The following is a 15,570-nucleotide window of genomic DNA, read 5'->3' as shown; positions in this document are numbered from 1 at the left end:
ACCAGACTTGAACTGGACAGGCCATCAAATAGAGGCTATCTTTAAATAGAGGACTGTCCTCTGCCAGCTCTCCAGAATAGAGGACTGTCCTCTGCACAGGATACTGTACATGAGAGAGGGGTGCGTGTGTTGAATCCTTTTAATTAGAAGCCCATCACTCTCCCCCAAACATGCTGAAAAAAGTGTTTCAGAGAAAGGTTGCCTCCCTTTTCTTGAACCTGTAATTCTAATAGGTCATCTCTTCCATTTGTGGTCTTGCATCTCCTTTCTTTGGTCTGTCAGAGGACTGCTCACCAAAATATCATACAAAAACTGGCAGCAGAGTCACAGAAGAGAGAAACACACAATACTGAGAATATGAAGAATGTAAAAGCATTTATTTCAAGCAGAAACACCTTATTTGCATGGGGTGCTCCCCACCGCCCCCAAATTTCTTGTGACCTACTACTTCGATCTCCATGAGAAAAGCAGGGTAAAAAAAAGAGATCGAAATAAATGCCGTTGTAAGCAGTTTGTATTTCAAACTCTGTGTATTAATTAATTAATTAAATAAATATATTAGATGCTTCATAAAATAAAATTCTCTAGGCATTTTACAACAACGACAGCAACAATAATACTACAAATAAAATCACAATAAATATAAAACATGCCAAGGCAGCATAAAATACAATATCAGGTATAAGAGTAAAACCACATTGTAGGGACTAAAATAATAAAACACAAAGATACTAAAATGTTTTTTAAAGACTTAGGGAGCAATGCTATGGCCTCTAGACAGTGGCTAGACAGCCATAGGATATGCTGTTTTCTGGGAACCGACCTCAGGGCCCGCACTCCGAGGTTGGTTCTCAGAAAACCGACCTTCCCGTCCATGCTGCCTCGGAGGCAGCGTGGAGAAGCCCCCATTCTCCGCGCTCGGAAGGGGAGCTTGGAGCTGCTGAAAAGGGGTGTGGCTGGGGGGCGTTCCAGGGTGGGGAGAGCCGATCTGTGTGTACAACATATCCAATGTGTTGTACAGCAGCCTCCTCGGCCTTCCCGCCGCTAGACAGCCGCAATCAGCTGTTTAGCAGAAAAAGCAGGGCAGGAGAGGTGCAGAGAGAACGATCCCCCCATGCTTCTCTGGCCTTGCTTTGGATAGGCGGTCGCCTCCGAGTTTGGAGGCAGCCGCCTATCTAGATAGGATTGCGCCCTTAAACAGATTTTAAAAGCTGGGAAGAATAGGGAAGTCTTAGCCTGGTGCTTAAAAGATAGCAGTGTTGTTGTGAAAATAAAGTGGGGAGGAGGAGGGCCACATAAGCCACCTTAGTTTCCTTGAAAGAGGAAAAAGATTGGATGTAAATGTAATATTATTATTAATAATAAATTAATAATAATCCTTTAAATAAAGTCAAGGGTGGGCAGCTTGTGGCCGTTCAGATGTTTTGGCCTACAACTCCCATGATTCCTCACCAATGGCTATGCTAGTTAGGGCTGATGGTAGTTGTGTGTTGTAGCTCAAAGCATCCAGAAGTGCCCACCCTGGTTTACACTGCTGTATTTTCTCTCACCTTTTCACTTGACTTCTGTGCTCTTGCTCTACCTCACGGATGCCTCTTGTTTTCTTCCTTCAAGTTTCACAATAAAGTCACCTGCTTCATGCTGCAGCACATTGAGGAGCCGTGTTCCCTAGGGGCTCATGCAGGTGTCATCGTACCCCCCACCTGGATCATTAAGGTGAAGAAACCTCAGGTAACTGCATGCCAATGTCTGTTTTGACACTGTGGGCCAGCTCGCTTGGCTTGAACTCCTGATATTCCTTGAGAAAGGCATGCTTCACGTCCCTTTGCCCACAATCCCACCCCAGCTGCGCTCCTAATTGTTATACGCCATTGCCCTGCCCTTCCAGTTACTCCTTTTGAAAGATTCTTTTACCTGATTATTTTGGATTGTGGAGAACCAGGATGCTAGGCTTCAGGTGGTGTTGCCAGAAGACCTTCCTTCCTTCCTTCCTTCCTTCCTTCCTTCCTTCCTTCCTTCCTCCTTCCTTCCTTCCTTTCCAGAGTAGCATGAATGTAGTTGATGGAACTAGGGATTCCAGTTGTCAGACTGCAACTTAGAAATCCTGCCTATACTTTTAAAAGATGGTTGGGGAAAACTTTTCCTGCTGAGCTCCACATTACCTTGGTCAAAACCTGTCAGGGTCTGCATTCCAGCAGTGAGTGTAGCTGGCGTCAAAATGCGTAGGGTTTACAAAGTGGGGTGAGATCGGCATTAAACTAGACCCATGCCTGCATACGACAGAGGTTCAGAACCTCATGTCCAGGTCCCAGTCTGGTCCTCCTAGGGTTCTGAAATATCCCTCTGGGATTTCCCAGATGGTCTCACCCCCCTTCCCTCAAACACTGATTGTTTGGCGATTTCTCAGTTTTTGTGCAGCCGCCTGCTCCCATCTTAAAAGGTTGAAATGCCTCTCCTAAGGCTTAGCTACTGGCAGTCGGAACGTTAAGCTAAAATAGGCTGGTATTGGTCCATTTTGCCTTTGGTCGCACTCACCACTAGAATGCAGCTTCTGAGAGCTTCTCCAAAATGGAATTCAGCTCTCAGGCTGAAAGAAGTCCAGCACCCCCGGCATATGGTCTTGGGCTGCAGCTTCCCCACCCCTGCATTAATAGTTCTGAAGCGGTTGATAAAGAATGCTGCTGCTGGGCTCCCTAGTCTGTTCCTCCACTAGCATCTTCATTCACTCTCCTCTGGTACCTGCTGGAATAAGCAGGGCTCTCATTTACCCCAAAGCAGGACAGGGAGGAAGTGGATGAAAAGATAAGTGAAGGAATGTGGTCAGCGCAGCAGTCCCCTCCTCTCCCACTGCCTTGGAGCTTTGAAAGGTGTTGGCAGGTGATGTTCCAGAAACCCCAGGAGAAGCTGTCTTTTGACCCAGTGGAGACTGGTGGCTCTGATTCGGTGGGGATGTGAAGCCGCTCTGGGTTTCAGGAAGAACCCATCAGAACGCCAAAGGAGCTATCCAAGGTGCTTGAACTCATTTTGGGGACAGAGTTCTCTACTTTGGAGAGCTCCTCTAGAGTTCTGACTGGTTCTGACTGAAACCCACAGCCCTACTGAGATAGGAGCCACTCGCCTCCACTGCTTGACCAGTATGGTTGCCCATGGTGGATTCAAGGGTGAAGGCCGTTTTTCCTCCATCATCTCAGAAATAATGTGCGATGCATCAAAACAAAAGAACAACTGAACAGTTTTTAATAGCCTGCACCAAACAACAAATGATTGAACCCATCTATATTTCTTCTATTCTCTTTAAAAATTAAAAAGACAACTTCTATTGCTGTTTGTTATAAGATGAAAACGTTATTGATTTTCTTTTTTGAAAGCAGCTAATACAAAAGAGGTTCCAGTTCTTTTAATCATTTTGTTGAATAGAGATTTCAGCAAATTGTGCTTTCCATGCCATTGCAATGGGAGAAGCCACACCAGCTTAAGTCCTTCCTTCTTCATAGGAACAGAACCCTCATACACTAGGGGGTGGTAACCCCATGTCCCCCATTTCTTTTTGATTGCTGCAGAAAAAGGTCATGTCAACAGGGTTTGGTCCAAACAGTAGCCTGTTACTCTTGATTTATCAGTAGTGCTGATTACTAGAAGTCTTTTATTACTATGGTCTTGAAGAAGACTCAGGTTCCTAATCATATATAGTCCAGGAGGTCACCTATTCTAGCTCTGCATCCCGTTGACATGTAGCAGTAGGAGTCCTGCTCAGATTTTCGCTCCAGGTGTGGACTGAACACAAGGAGAGGTGAGTGGGATTGTGTCCACTGGTGCCATCACCAAACCTTGATCCATTCAGCAGAAAGTCTGAAAAGGACTTCTACATGCACCCAGTAGAAGGCATTTCTAGACCTTCTTCTAAATGCATGGATTTCAGAGATGGGGCAAGTGGTGTGACCTCATTCCCCCTTCATTAATTCAGAGGGAAGGTGTGAATGACCTTTGGTAACTTGTCTAACAGTGTATCAATCTTCTGGAGAATATCTGCAGAGGCTACTGAAGTAGAAAAGGAGAACATGTAGGATAGAACAGAATAAAAACATTTCCCTTCGGACCTAAACTGGGATCCTTGTGCTGAATGAACAGCACAAGGATTGCACTGAGCAGGGGGTTGGACTCGATAGTCTTGTAGGCCCCTTCCAACCCTACTATTCTATGATTCTATGATTCTCTGATGATATTTACTGCTGCCTTGGTGGTTTGACATTCAGCAATAACATGTTCTATATACTTAACTGCCAAAGGGTGGGGGGAGATGACCATTTCAGCAGGGGGTTGGACTCAATGGCTTTGTCAGCCCCTTCCAACCCTACTATTCTATGATTTGCCAAGCTTAACTCACCAGCTAATCACTGAGTAAGCCATCTGTGTCCTTGTGTCAAGTGGTAAGGAGAATATGACCACCCTTCATACCATTCATCTGCACCTAGTGTGTGGCAAAGAGATCGTCGGTATAGACCATGGGAGAGGATAGAGCTCAGTTGTTATGCTAGACCATATGTGAATGAGCCACATGCAGAGGCTCACATGCCCCCTTTCCCTCTCCTCCTGTGGTGTGGCTGTGAGGAGGAGATCACAGCTTCTGCTTTCAGTTTTGATTAACTACAGTTTAGCGCAGGGCCAGTCTTAGGATAAACCTTAGGATAAGGCAGGATAAGACCCTCAGCTCAGGTGGGTTGGGAGGGGTGGTGGATCATGTCCCCCACTGCCAGAAGGGCTGCCTGCAACCACTGCCTGGCCGCCACCTGCTGGGCCCATTGTCTCAGTCTGAGGAAGGGCCCCTCACAATGAAGCATTGGGCAGGTGGGTGCTGTAAATAGCTCCGCTGGCCACTCTCTTGTGGTGGTACTGCTCTCTGGGACAGCCAAACTGATGTTTCTCTCTAAGGAGTTGAGGCATCTGGATGGGTGGGTGCTTGGCACTGTGGGCAAGGTGTTGTGTGCAAGGGGCCCCCGGAGACTGTCTCTGCTGCAGTGACACAGGTGGTCTCTCTGGCCATCTCAGCCACAACGCCTACTCTGAGGAAGAACCCCTTCAGAACGTGGCATTGAGCAGGGAGGCAACAGAGGTGGTGCTGTGCCCTCTTGCCTCAGATGGCAGGACATCTGTGCCATCACTGGTGAACCCTAAACCATGGTCAGTTTTAACTATTGTTGAACTTGTTTAAACAAGCCAGCCTCATAACCCACGGTTTGAAGTTGGCTTGTTTCAAACAAACCATAGCGAAGATTAACCACAGTTTGTCAAGTTCGGATGAAACAACAAACTGGGGTTAATCAATAATGTTTTGAACACTTCCTCATCTCCTGAGGCACACAGCATTCTTGTCACACCAAACTATTAGCATGATGTCTGACTCAGCCCCATGAATCAATTTTAAAAGCTGAGAAGTGTCCTGTTTTGGGTGGTTAAAAAGGTGAGATTTCAACAATACTGAGTAATTTAAGGACAAACTGAAAGAGAAGCCAACCATATTGTGAATTTTTTTTTTAAAAAACACTTAAACATTTAGTTTTTTCTGGCAAATGAGTTGGTTGGGTAGGTGGGCTTTTTACTGGTATGTTGCATATTGTCATCTGGAAATACTACCCCTATTAACAAGAGAAGCATATTTTGGTACTCTGAACTAAAGATATTCTTTCCTTTCCTTATTGTATACTGCATTGTATATTAATTCATATTTAACCAAGCAAGAGCATTGGATGACTTCTTATTATTTTATTTTATTTTATTTTATTGATTAACAATACTTATATGCTGCCTAGTAACAAAGTTTTCTGGGCAGCTGACAATAACACTAAACATAATAAAATACAGTACAGCTATAAACAATACAATACAATACAATACAATACAATACAATGAAGTATAAATTATCCCAGTGGCAAAGAATAATATCACAGTATAACAGTGAAAGCAACAAAATACCTCTCAAGCAACACCAAGAAATAAATTCTTCCTCTGATTTTTAACATTGTATCCAAAGAGGAAAGAAAAAGCTAAGGAGTAGCCATACCTCATATGCTTTCCCCCTACCTCAGGGATTGGGACACTGGTCATCATATCTTACACTGGGGAGGGGAGGTGTGCAGACATCAGAGAATGCAGTTTGCCAATGGGCTCTCTTTTCAAGGAGCCATCTATGCCTGCTCCTGCAGTGTTTCCCTGCTTGTGATACACTCCAGGAAATGAAACACTTGGGCCTGGTTGTTCAGTCTTGGGAAGAGGAGGTTGTGAACTGGTGTTCATCAAAAAGAAGGGGAATGTTCCTTAAACAGAAGTGGCTGACTGTGGCCGCTGGGCTTCTGTTGAGAGGGGAGTTTGACCCTCCTGTTCCTCTGGGCTTTGCAACCCTGTTAGAACAATTAACAGCACAATCGTATACATGTCTACTCAGAAGTACGTCCTGTTGAATTCAATGGGGCCTACTTCCAGGTAAGTAGGAGTGAAGCCTGAATTGGCCTGTGTGGAGATGCAAGCCAAAGGTACAAATCTTTTCTTTGCTTAAAAGAGAACAGAAAGGTGATTATTCAGCCAAGTGGGTAAAAATTTTATCTTTCTTACAAGGCATAAAATAATAACTATAACAAACGATCTTATACAACACCTTCCTTCCTTCCTTCCTTCCTTCCTTCCTTCCTTTCTTTCTTTCTTTCTTTCTTTTTGCAGTTCGATCTTGAATATATCGAAATGTGGGCTTTTTAGAGCTGTTGGAGAATCTTGTTTCCCTGTGCTGGATATCACCCACCCTGCTAAAATATGAAATGATGACCCTTCCTGTTGATCACAGAGACAATTCCCATAAAATGTGATTAACATTTCAAGGAGTCCCAATTTGGGAAAACATGGTTATGCAAATCCACCTGTTCCCTGTCACTGAATCTGCAAAGGTGTGCACACATCCATGAGGAAAATAGGTCCATGTTCCAACAGGCAAGATGCACCTTGTATCCTGAAATTCTCAGGGGCTCAGAATAGTGAGAGAATCTAATATTAATAGTTTATACCCAGAGAGAGATGGGGCGGGGGGATGATTCACTACACTGTACAACAGACAGAGCCTAGGTAGTTTGATGAATGAGTAAGGGGTCTACATGCTCTATCGTCTTATGCATGCACACATGCTATAGCATTAAAGAAACATGATGAGACTATATTATATTTTAAATGGCATCCAGTTAGGCTGACTTACCCAAGAGTAACAGTGCCCCTTACAAGGTCCATGTGGCCCAGAAAAGCAAAGTCTTTGCTTGTATCTGAAATTTCCTAACCTTATCTAGGATGTGTTATAAGCCATTCCTTTCTGAAATATTCCTGAGCACCTGTTTCACTTGTATGGAGTGAAGATACCAGAGTGCCTGGGGATGAGTAAGACCAAGATTCGCTCATTTTTGTACCTATTTTTTTTAATCCGGTTTCAAACCTTTTTTAAAAAAACTAAACTTTTTTTTTTAACAGGTACAAAACATTGGTCAGGTCCTGTGTTTTGTTGTTTTGATTTGGGAAACAATAGATTTAATCTTAAATTTATAAACTCAAACAGAAATGTTGTGATTACAGTAGTATCCATTTGTGAATCAGCAATATTAAAAATAAGAATAAATTAAAATTTCTGTGTACTTCTCTTGTACAATTGCCTCATGCAAAATTACTGTGGGAAAGTCGATGCTGAGTATTTTCACTTTGACAGCCAAATCTAATGCAATATTATTCTATTATAGCGCCATAATGTGATCTCACCAAGTGCTGGCTTCAGCACCTGTGGCTTTTGTCTCGAACTGCCTGTTCACATTGGCCATGGGAATGTCTGTGCTGAGCTATGGGCAGCCACAAAATGGGAGCTGGGGACTAGGGATGCTAGAGAAATTCGAGATGGACTAAAATGAGCTCAGATGTCTAAGAATCCAGCCTGTGGAATCTGCTGTGGAGCAACCCCCTCAAGTCACGCAGAGTCTGTGGACTTTCAGATTTTTTTTTTTTTTTTACCTTCTTGTATTTTACACATAGGGGCCGCGGTGGCTTAGTGGTTAAGACGCTGAACTGCAGACTGGAAGGTCGGCAGGTCAGCGGTTCGAGACCCGAGTGCTGCGAGACGGAGTGAGCTCCCGTCTTCAGTCCCAGCTTCTGCCAACCTAGCAGTTCGAAAGCAAGAAATTGCAAGTAGATAAATAGGTACCGCCTCGGAGGGAAAGGTAACAGCATTCTGTGCACCTCGGTGTTCAGTCATGCCGGCCACATGACCATGGAAGCGTCTTCGGACAGCGCTGGCTCTTCGGCTTAGAAACGGGGATGTGCACCGCACCCTAGAGTCGGACACGACTGGTTGGGGACACCTTTACCTTACCTTTTTATTTTACACATATTTATTTGTAGGAAAATATGCACATTTCTGCTGAAGAGAAGTTGAATGGAATGGGGGACAATACGCTAAATGTTATGTACTAAGGTAGATTATGTAAATTGTTACAAAACGTCTTACGTAATTACTTGCATATTTTTCTTCATGACGAAAAAATAATAATCCACATCCGTCTGTGAGCAGACGACAGAACAAAGGGTGCCTGACTATCCGCAAAACACAGATGGAGTGGATCTTACACAGTCCAGACATCCCTACTGGGAACCATTGGATACTTGTTTCCAAATTGATCCTGAAGGCTCTTTAAGCCCTCTGGGTCATTGGACCAGTGAGAGCCAGTGTGGCGTGGTGGTTTGTGTGTTGGACCGGGACTCAGGAGATCCAGGTTCTAGTTCCCACTTGACCATGAAGCTCACTGGGTGACTTTGGGCCCGCCCCTGACTCTCAGCCTAACTTACCTCACTGGGTTGTTGTGGGGATAAAATGGAGAATTTTTGTCAACCGCCCAGAGAGCTTCGGCTATTGGGTGGTATAGAAATGAAACAAACAAACAGGAGGAGGACCATATAGGCGGCAAAAATGTGGGATGTAAATGTAATAATAAATAAATGGAAAGTCAATTTCTACTTTGGATGGGTGGAGCCACTACAAAGCCTAGGAATACTTCATTGCCCAAGGAGTGTTCCTAATGGGAGCTCTGGTGGCTCACTACATATTGGGCAATGGCACACTGATCTGTGTGGGTTCATGGGTCTAGCCCTGGTGGCTCTGGGTACACAGGGAATGGGTACTTGATAGCATCTAGTCATCACTGGCATGCTGAATACAGTGGATGCTGGTGGATCTGATTTCAGTGGGGCTGCGAATCCATTCTGGGTTTCTGTCAGAACCAGGCAGAATTCTAAAGGAGATATCCATGGTGCTGAACCCAATCCCCCAAATAGGTTCAGTACCTTGGATTGCTCCTTTAGAGTTCTGTCTGGTTCTGACTGAAACCCAGAATGGTTCCACAGCTCCACTGAAATCAGAGCCACCAGTCTCCACTAGCGGAATGTTTGAACATACAACTGTTTGTATATGCACTTTATGCTGGCATCATTTAAAGCTGGATGCATAATGAATATGCTTCTGCTGGACATGGTGAGCCCGGGTGCAAGAAACAATGCAGATGTAGTGTCAGTGCACTAGGAAGGAGCCTTCAGTAGTTGCACTGGATTATACTTAGAAGAAGCAAATGTATGGTGTAAATGCAACTGCATTATCCATCTCGCTATGCCTTTTCTTACAGAAGGGACGGTTCCTTCTGGAATACAGCTGTGTGCAAATGGCATCTCAAAATTCTCCGCCCGATTTGTGGGCAAAGAAATGGGGGGGGGGTCATGAAATTTCTCCCGGGGGAAGATAAATTCTCCAGCAGTTTCTCACAGGTAGGGCTCACCATTGGCAGGAATTGTAGCACAGCCCTTACCTCCCCTTAAGGACTGTTGGGTTTTTGCACTGCCATTGCAAGTGGCAACAGCATCAGCTGTGATGGTAACCTAACCCCCATTTTGCATCCTCCATGATGCAGGTGTCAGGGGGGCAGTGTTGTGTCTAGCTCCAGGGAAGGGGTGGAGCTAGTACTGAGCCAAAATCTGTCCTCCAGTTTCCTGAAAGTTTTCTTCCCCATGAAAGAGGAAGAAAATGAGACATTGCCCTGCCTCATTCTCTGGGCATTTTATAATTTATTTTGAATTTCTTTGGATGATGTTCTTCAGCTTACTTAATCACTGTGTGCTTAAGAGTGCTGTGTGTGTTTTCCTTCTATTACACATCTCTCCATTCCTCTGCAGCCTCCCAGGTTGCCTGCGCTTCCTGATCTGAAAAAGCCCTGTGGGAGGAATTATCTCATGATGTCTTCCTTGGCCTTTAACTGATGTGTGAGAAGCCAAGGATGGTACAGCATGCAGAAGAGATGATTGTACAATGAAAGACAGGACACTCATGTATAGGGATGGGCGAACTCACCACATCCTGTGCCACGTGCCACTTGCCAGACCCCCGCTGGCTGCTCGACCTTGCGAGCCCTGTGCAGTGAGCTGCTGGGTGATCCATGATTGCCCAGAGAGTGGCGCACAGATGCCCACTCCCTCACCAAGCCACCATTTTGCATAAAATGGCAGGTTGGCCTTTTTTGTAAATAACCATTTATGTAAATGGCAGCCGTGAAGGGGCCATTTACACAACATTACAGACATAAATGGTCTATTTATACCTGCAGTGTTGCATAAATGGCCCCTTTATAGCCACCATTTGCATAAATGGTTATTTACAAAAAAAGGCCAACCTGCCATTTTTGTACAAAATCACGGCTTGGTGAGGGAGCAGCTGGCTACATGCCTGTCTGATTCGGTGCATGCTGAGCTGGGCAAATGCAGGATCTGCAGAATGGCATCCAGGGGGCTAAGCCAGTGAGAAATTGCCAAGCTTTGAGCCCCAACTGGGCACCTGCACCATCCCTACTCAGGCACACTTCTCAGCCACCTCATCAGTAAAGTAAATGCATGAACACCCAGCCCATGTGATTTACTCCACTTTTTTCTTCTCCTTTGAATTTCTTTTCAAAAGCAATATCTTTTCTATCAAATTAAATGAGAATTGTCAAAAAATATGGAAGGAATGTTTGACCCAGCACTGTCCTGGGAGGCAGAAAGTAATCCTCTTCTTGGACTAAGAGAGTCTTCAGTGTCAGGTTGATTTTGTTCCCCCTCCAGCCATTTTCGGCGCTGCAGCATCTTTCACACTTCCTATTCAGATCAATGCAGGATCCGTCTCCCTTGACTTGAACAGGCAGAGTTAAAAGACTCTGAGCCCTGCAAATGCAGCTAGGATGTCACCCACCACTGAAGATCTTTAGTGTCTTTAGTGGTAGGTTGATTTTATGTCTTGCTTCTGCCATTTTTAAAGCAGCAGGCACTGCAGCCTGAGATGATGAGTGCTAACAGTAGCCAGGACCTCAGGCTACAAAAGGGAGCCAGACACCCCGCCCCCACCTTCAGGAAGGAGAGATTGGTCAGGAGTGGTGTTCAAGCAGAATTGGGAGGGTTTTGCTCCAAGTGGGCTGTGCTCAACTAGTTTCCATTTAAAATCATTTGAGCAGGGCTGCTTGCATACTTGAGTGTCCATGCTTCAACTGCTTGCTGCATCTGTAATTCTGAGTGATATTAGCAGTAGGTCGGTCAATAACTTAAGAACTCCAGAAGAGCCCTGCTGGATCAGACCAAGGGTTCATCCAGTCCAGAATCCTGTTCACATAGTGGCCAGCCAGCTGCCCATGGGAAACCCACAAGCAGGACATGAGTGCTGTGGCATTTGAGAGCCAGTTTGTTGTGGTAGTTGCACTGTTGGACTCAGACAAGAGAGATCTAGGTTGAAAACTCCACTCTGCCACGAAACGCACTGGGTGACCTTGGGCCAGTCATGCTCTCTCAGGCTAACCTGCCCCAAAAGGTCATTGTAAGGATAAAATTAGAAGGAAGGGCAAGGCCGGCCCTACCATTAGGCAGGGTGAGGAAGTTCCCTGAGGTGGCAGATGCTGGGAGGCAGCAGCAAGGTGTTTGAGGAGACAGCTATGTGCCTTGCAGCCTGCTGTGCGCCCGTTAAGTTAGCCTGCTGCCTTCAGGTCCAGTGGAAGACATTGTCCCATCATTAATATTGAAGACAGATTCATTTGCCTATTCAGACAGTTTTTGTACATGGAATGGGAGGGAGCGCCATCTTGTCCTTTGCCTCAGGCAGCAAAATGTCTCGGGCTGGCCCTAGAGAAGGGGAAACTGGACTATGCCAACCTGAGCTTCTTGGAGGAAGGGTGGGATAAAAAAATAGAATTTAGTAATAGATAACATTATTAATATAAATGAGCAGCTTCCAACAGCTGGGCTATAACTTAGTGGTAGAACACCTGATTTTCATTCAGAAGGTGTCAACTTCAATCCCTGGCATTCAGTGGAGACTGGTGGCTCTGATTTTAGTGGCACTGTGAATCTATTCCTGGTCTCAGACAGAACCAGCCAGAACTTGAAAGGAGCTATCCAAGGTGCTGAGCCCTAGCTCCCAAATAGGTTCAGGACCTTGGATAGCTCCTTTATTTATTTATTTAATTTATTTACAACGTTTGTCTACCGCTCGACACCTAAACAGATTCCAGGGTGGTGAACAACAAGAGATAAAATGAACATAAGATAAAAAGTTCTGGCTGGTTCTGATGAAACCCAGACTGGATTCACGGTCCCACCAAAATCGGAGCCACCAGTCCCCAGTGCTGGCATTTTAAAAAATGGATCAGGAAGTAGGTAATGTCAATGATCTTTCTTCCCTGAGAACTTAAAGAGCTGCTACCATCCTTAGTAGATCATACTGGGCTAGGTGGACTGACTTGGTATAAGGCAGCTTCTTATGTAGGCCCTACAGCACCCTTTCCCAACCTGGTGACTGCCAGATGTTTTGGGCTTGGCGAATGGTCAGGAATTGTGGGAGTTGAACTCTAAAACATCTGAGGATGGGAAGAGGCTGCCCTACAGCAACTATGGGTTTACTATGAGTGTAGTACAGAGTGTACACTCAACAGGGGGGAGCTTCAGCCACCCCTGACTCTTTCATGAGTGTACCTGTTTGATACATGTGTTTGCAAACAAGGTTGTCACATTCACATGCTACATTTTTTGGTGCACACCTAACCATGGGAATGTATGAATAGGCTGTAAAGAAAATCCGTGTAATAACGTCATGTTTTGAAAGCCACCTATGACTTTGCATGTTAACTAACATCAGGGTGATGAGGCCAAGCATAGTTGTGGGTCATGCCATTAGTTTCAAAAGAAAAAAAAAAATAGAAAAGCATAGCTCATTTTATCTTGTTCTCCTTAACCTTTTTATACAGGTGGTCTCCACATCAGGAGACGAACCTGATTGGGCGGGAGACTGGAGCCCCGGAAGGAAAACGGGCGTCTCCTACCTGAATTGGGAGGGTTGGCAGGTACAACATGTGCTGTTATGTGAGTCTATGGGAGCATCTAGTTTTCTTCTCCCTCACAGCATTGGAAAGTCTCCAGTTCTGAAAGTACCAGTCTGGTCTCAGTGTGTGGCTTTCTCCATAACCGGTGGTGTGAAAGTGTAAAGCATGAGACGCATGTCTTTTCAATTCACGCATGTGTGCCAGGTGGTGTATCATTCTCCAAAGGTACTGTCACAGAGGTGTTTCTTACAGGGATACTTTCCTTTTTTTGCTTTGTTCTTTTTAAAATGCTCTTCCCCTCCCCCCTTTGTATTCTGTGAATACAGAATTCACTTAAAAACTCAACCAGGCGGAAGAAGAGGACGTCTTTTAAAAGGAAAGCCAGCAAAAGAGGAAATGAGGTAAACTTCTAAAAATTGTTTAAAAACCATTTTTAATTATTATCATTATTTTTACCATCATTGTAAAGAAAAAGAAAATCATGTAATCATGATAGCAATACAACAGTAAATAAAAATACAATCATTTTCATTTTATTGATTACCTCAAAAATGTTAATTCTTAGTAGCTATGTTCTGTTGATAACCTTCACCCCCCAAATTGACAAATACTTCCAATTTAAAATAAAACCCTTTATGCTAGTAACCCTTTCTCTACCTTCTCTAAGTTGAACAAAATACATAAGCTTTCTCATATATAACATATTCCATACTTTGTTAAACAAGGCATTTATATCTGGTGTTTTGCATTTTCCCATTTATTTGCTACCTCAATCTGAACTCTGAACTTTAATGGAGGTGTCCCCAACCTTTACTCTCAAGAGTCTCTTGAAGTTAAGGAATAAATCCTGTTGGGTCTATGTATATATGCCACAGGTGTATAGGTTTTATGCATAGATGTTTGAGTTTTTATCCAATTGTTGTTGGATCCTGCAAAGATTCCTGGCAATTGCATAGCGGTGAGTGTGCTGAGAATTCTCTTAGATGTGCCTAGCCCCTTTGACAGAACTACAGTCCTCAAGGTTCCCTGAAGAGACAGAAAGATAAGTAAACCAGTCTAGGTCTATAGTGTAAATATGCTCTGAGAGTAAGATGAAACTGTGATAAACAGTTCAATGTTTCCTCCCATTGACAGGTCAAAGGAAAAGGGAACGAACAGTGCCATTTAATTTACTTTAGGGTTCCCAGTGGAGGAAAGCTAGGCAAGAAAATAGGCCATGACAAATAAGCAACTGTGTTTATTTGTACAGCAACCGTGTTCACAATCAATCAAGGTGGTGGAGGTGGTGTATGCATCCTTGGGGAGCTGGGGTGTGTGTGGAGCGTAGCACCTCCATTTGGGCCAGGAGACCTAGGCCAGATCTATACCTTGTGTCATATCATTATGATCCTATCATGATAATGCTATATCCCTCTTGCTCATTTATATCTCGTAGGACACACTGTGACATTTGTTGTGGTATTGTGGATAATGTGGAACAGAGAGCAGGAAATAACCCTACAAAAGCGGTATATCAAATGCCTAATGTGTCCCAACGTTATCAGTGCTCTTCAATTCCACTATAAAGCAGTAGTGTAGATCTAGCCCAAATGTTCATGCTTCTGCCCTGTTCCGATCGCACACAGCGGTATGGAGAGCAGGGCCGGTGCCGGACTCCAGGGGCCTTCAGCATAGCGTGGTCAACGGGCCCCTGCTGCTGCAGCCCCCTGCCTGCATGTCCACTTGCCCACCTGCCCAATCCCCCTGCCCACCCACAGAAGCCCCCTGCCCATGGGCTTGCCTGCAGAAGGTCCTGCCCGCTGAAGCCCCCCACCCACCAAAGCTGACCACAGAAGCCACCCGCAGAAGCCTGCTTGCCTCCCTGAAGCAGTCTGCCCTCCACCTGCTCACCAAAGCCCCTCACCGTGCCCAGTTTAGTTGTTAGTTTTCTGATTCCAAACATTTTAACTGATGATATTTCATATTTTCATCAGTCAGTCAGTCAGTCAGTCAGTCAGTCTTTTAAAATGGGAATGGAATTAGTTACAATTGTGTCCACATTTGTAACTTCTGCTCACCTAGTGTGGCATGTTAAGTTCTATTATTTTATTTTATTTTGCCTTTAAAATCCCATGCTGCCTGCATCCCCACTGTGATCTTGGACATAGGAGATAACAGCATGGATTCCTCCAAGCTG

At 44.7% G+C, this 15,570-nt stretch overlaps 1 protein-coding gene across 1 annotated transcript in view; it reads left to right on the top strand.

Annotated features, from left to right (window-relative positions):
• Positions 1-15,570, top strand: part of DGKI (diacylglycerol kinase iota) — a 259,847-nt gene that overhangs the window by 81,002 nt on the left and 163,275 nt on the right. The window contains exons 8-9 of the mRNA XM_084811723.1: positions 1,615-1,731; positions 13,721-13,795. Coding sequence (XP_084667849.1) covers positions 1,615-1,731; positions 13,721-13,795 — 192 coding nt within the window. The remainder of the gene's footprint in view (positions 1-1,614; positions 1,732-13,720; positions 13,796-15,570) is intronic.

The sequence above is a fragment of the Heloderma suspectum genome, chromosome 7 (assembly GCF_057233095.1).
Source record: "Heloderma suspectum isolate Gila_16-S chromosome 7, 16-S_ref, whole genome shotgun sequence".
NCBI lineage: Eukaryota > Metazoa > Chordata > Lepidosauria > Squamata > Helodermatidae > Heloderma > Heloderma suspectum.
The sequence above is the reverse complement of the archived record's forward strand: the minus strand, read 5'-3'. Positions and strand labels throughout refer to the sequence as shown.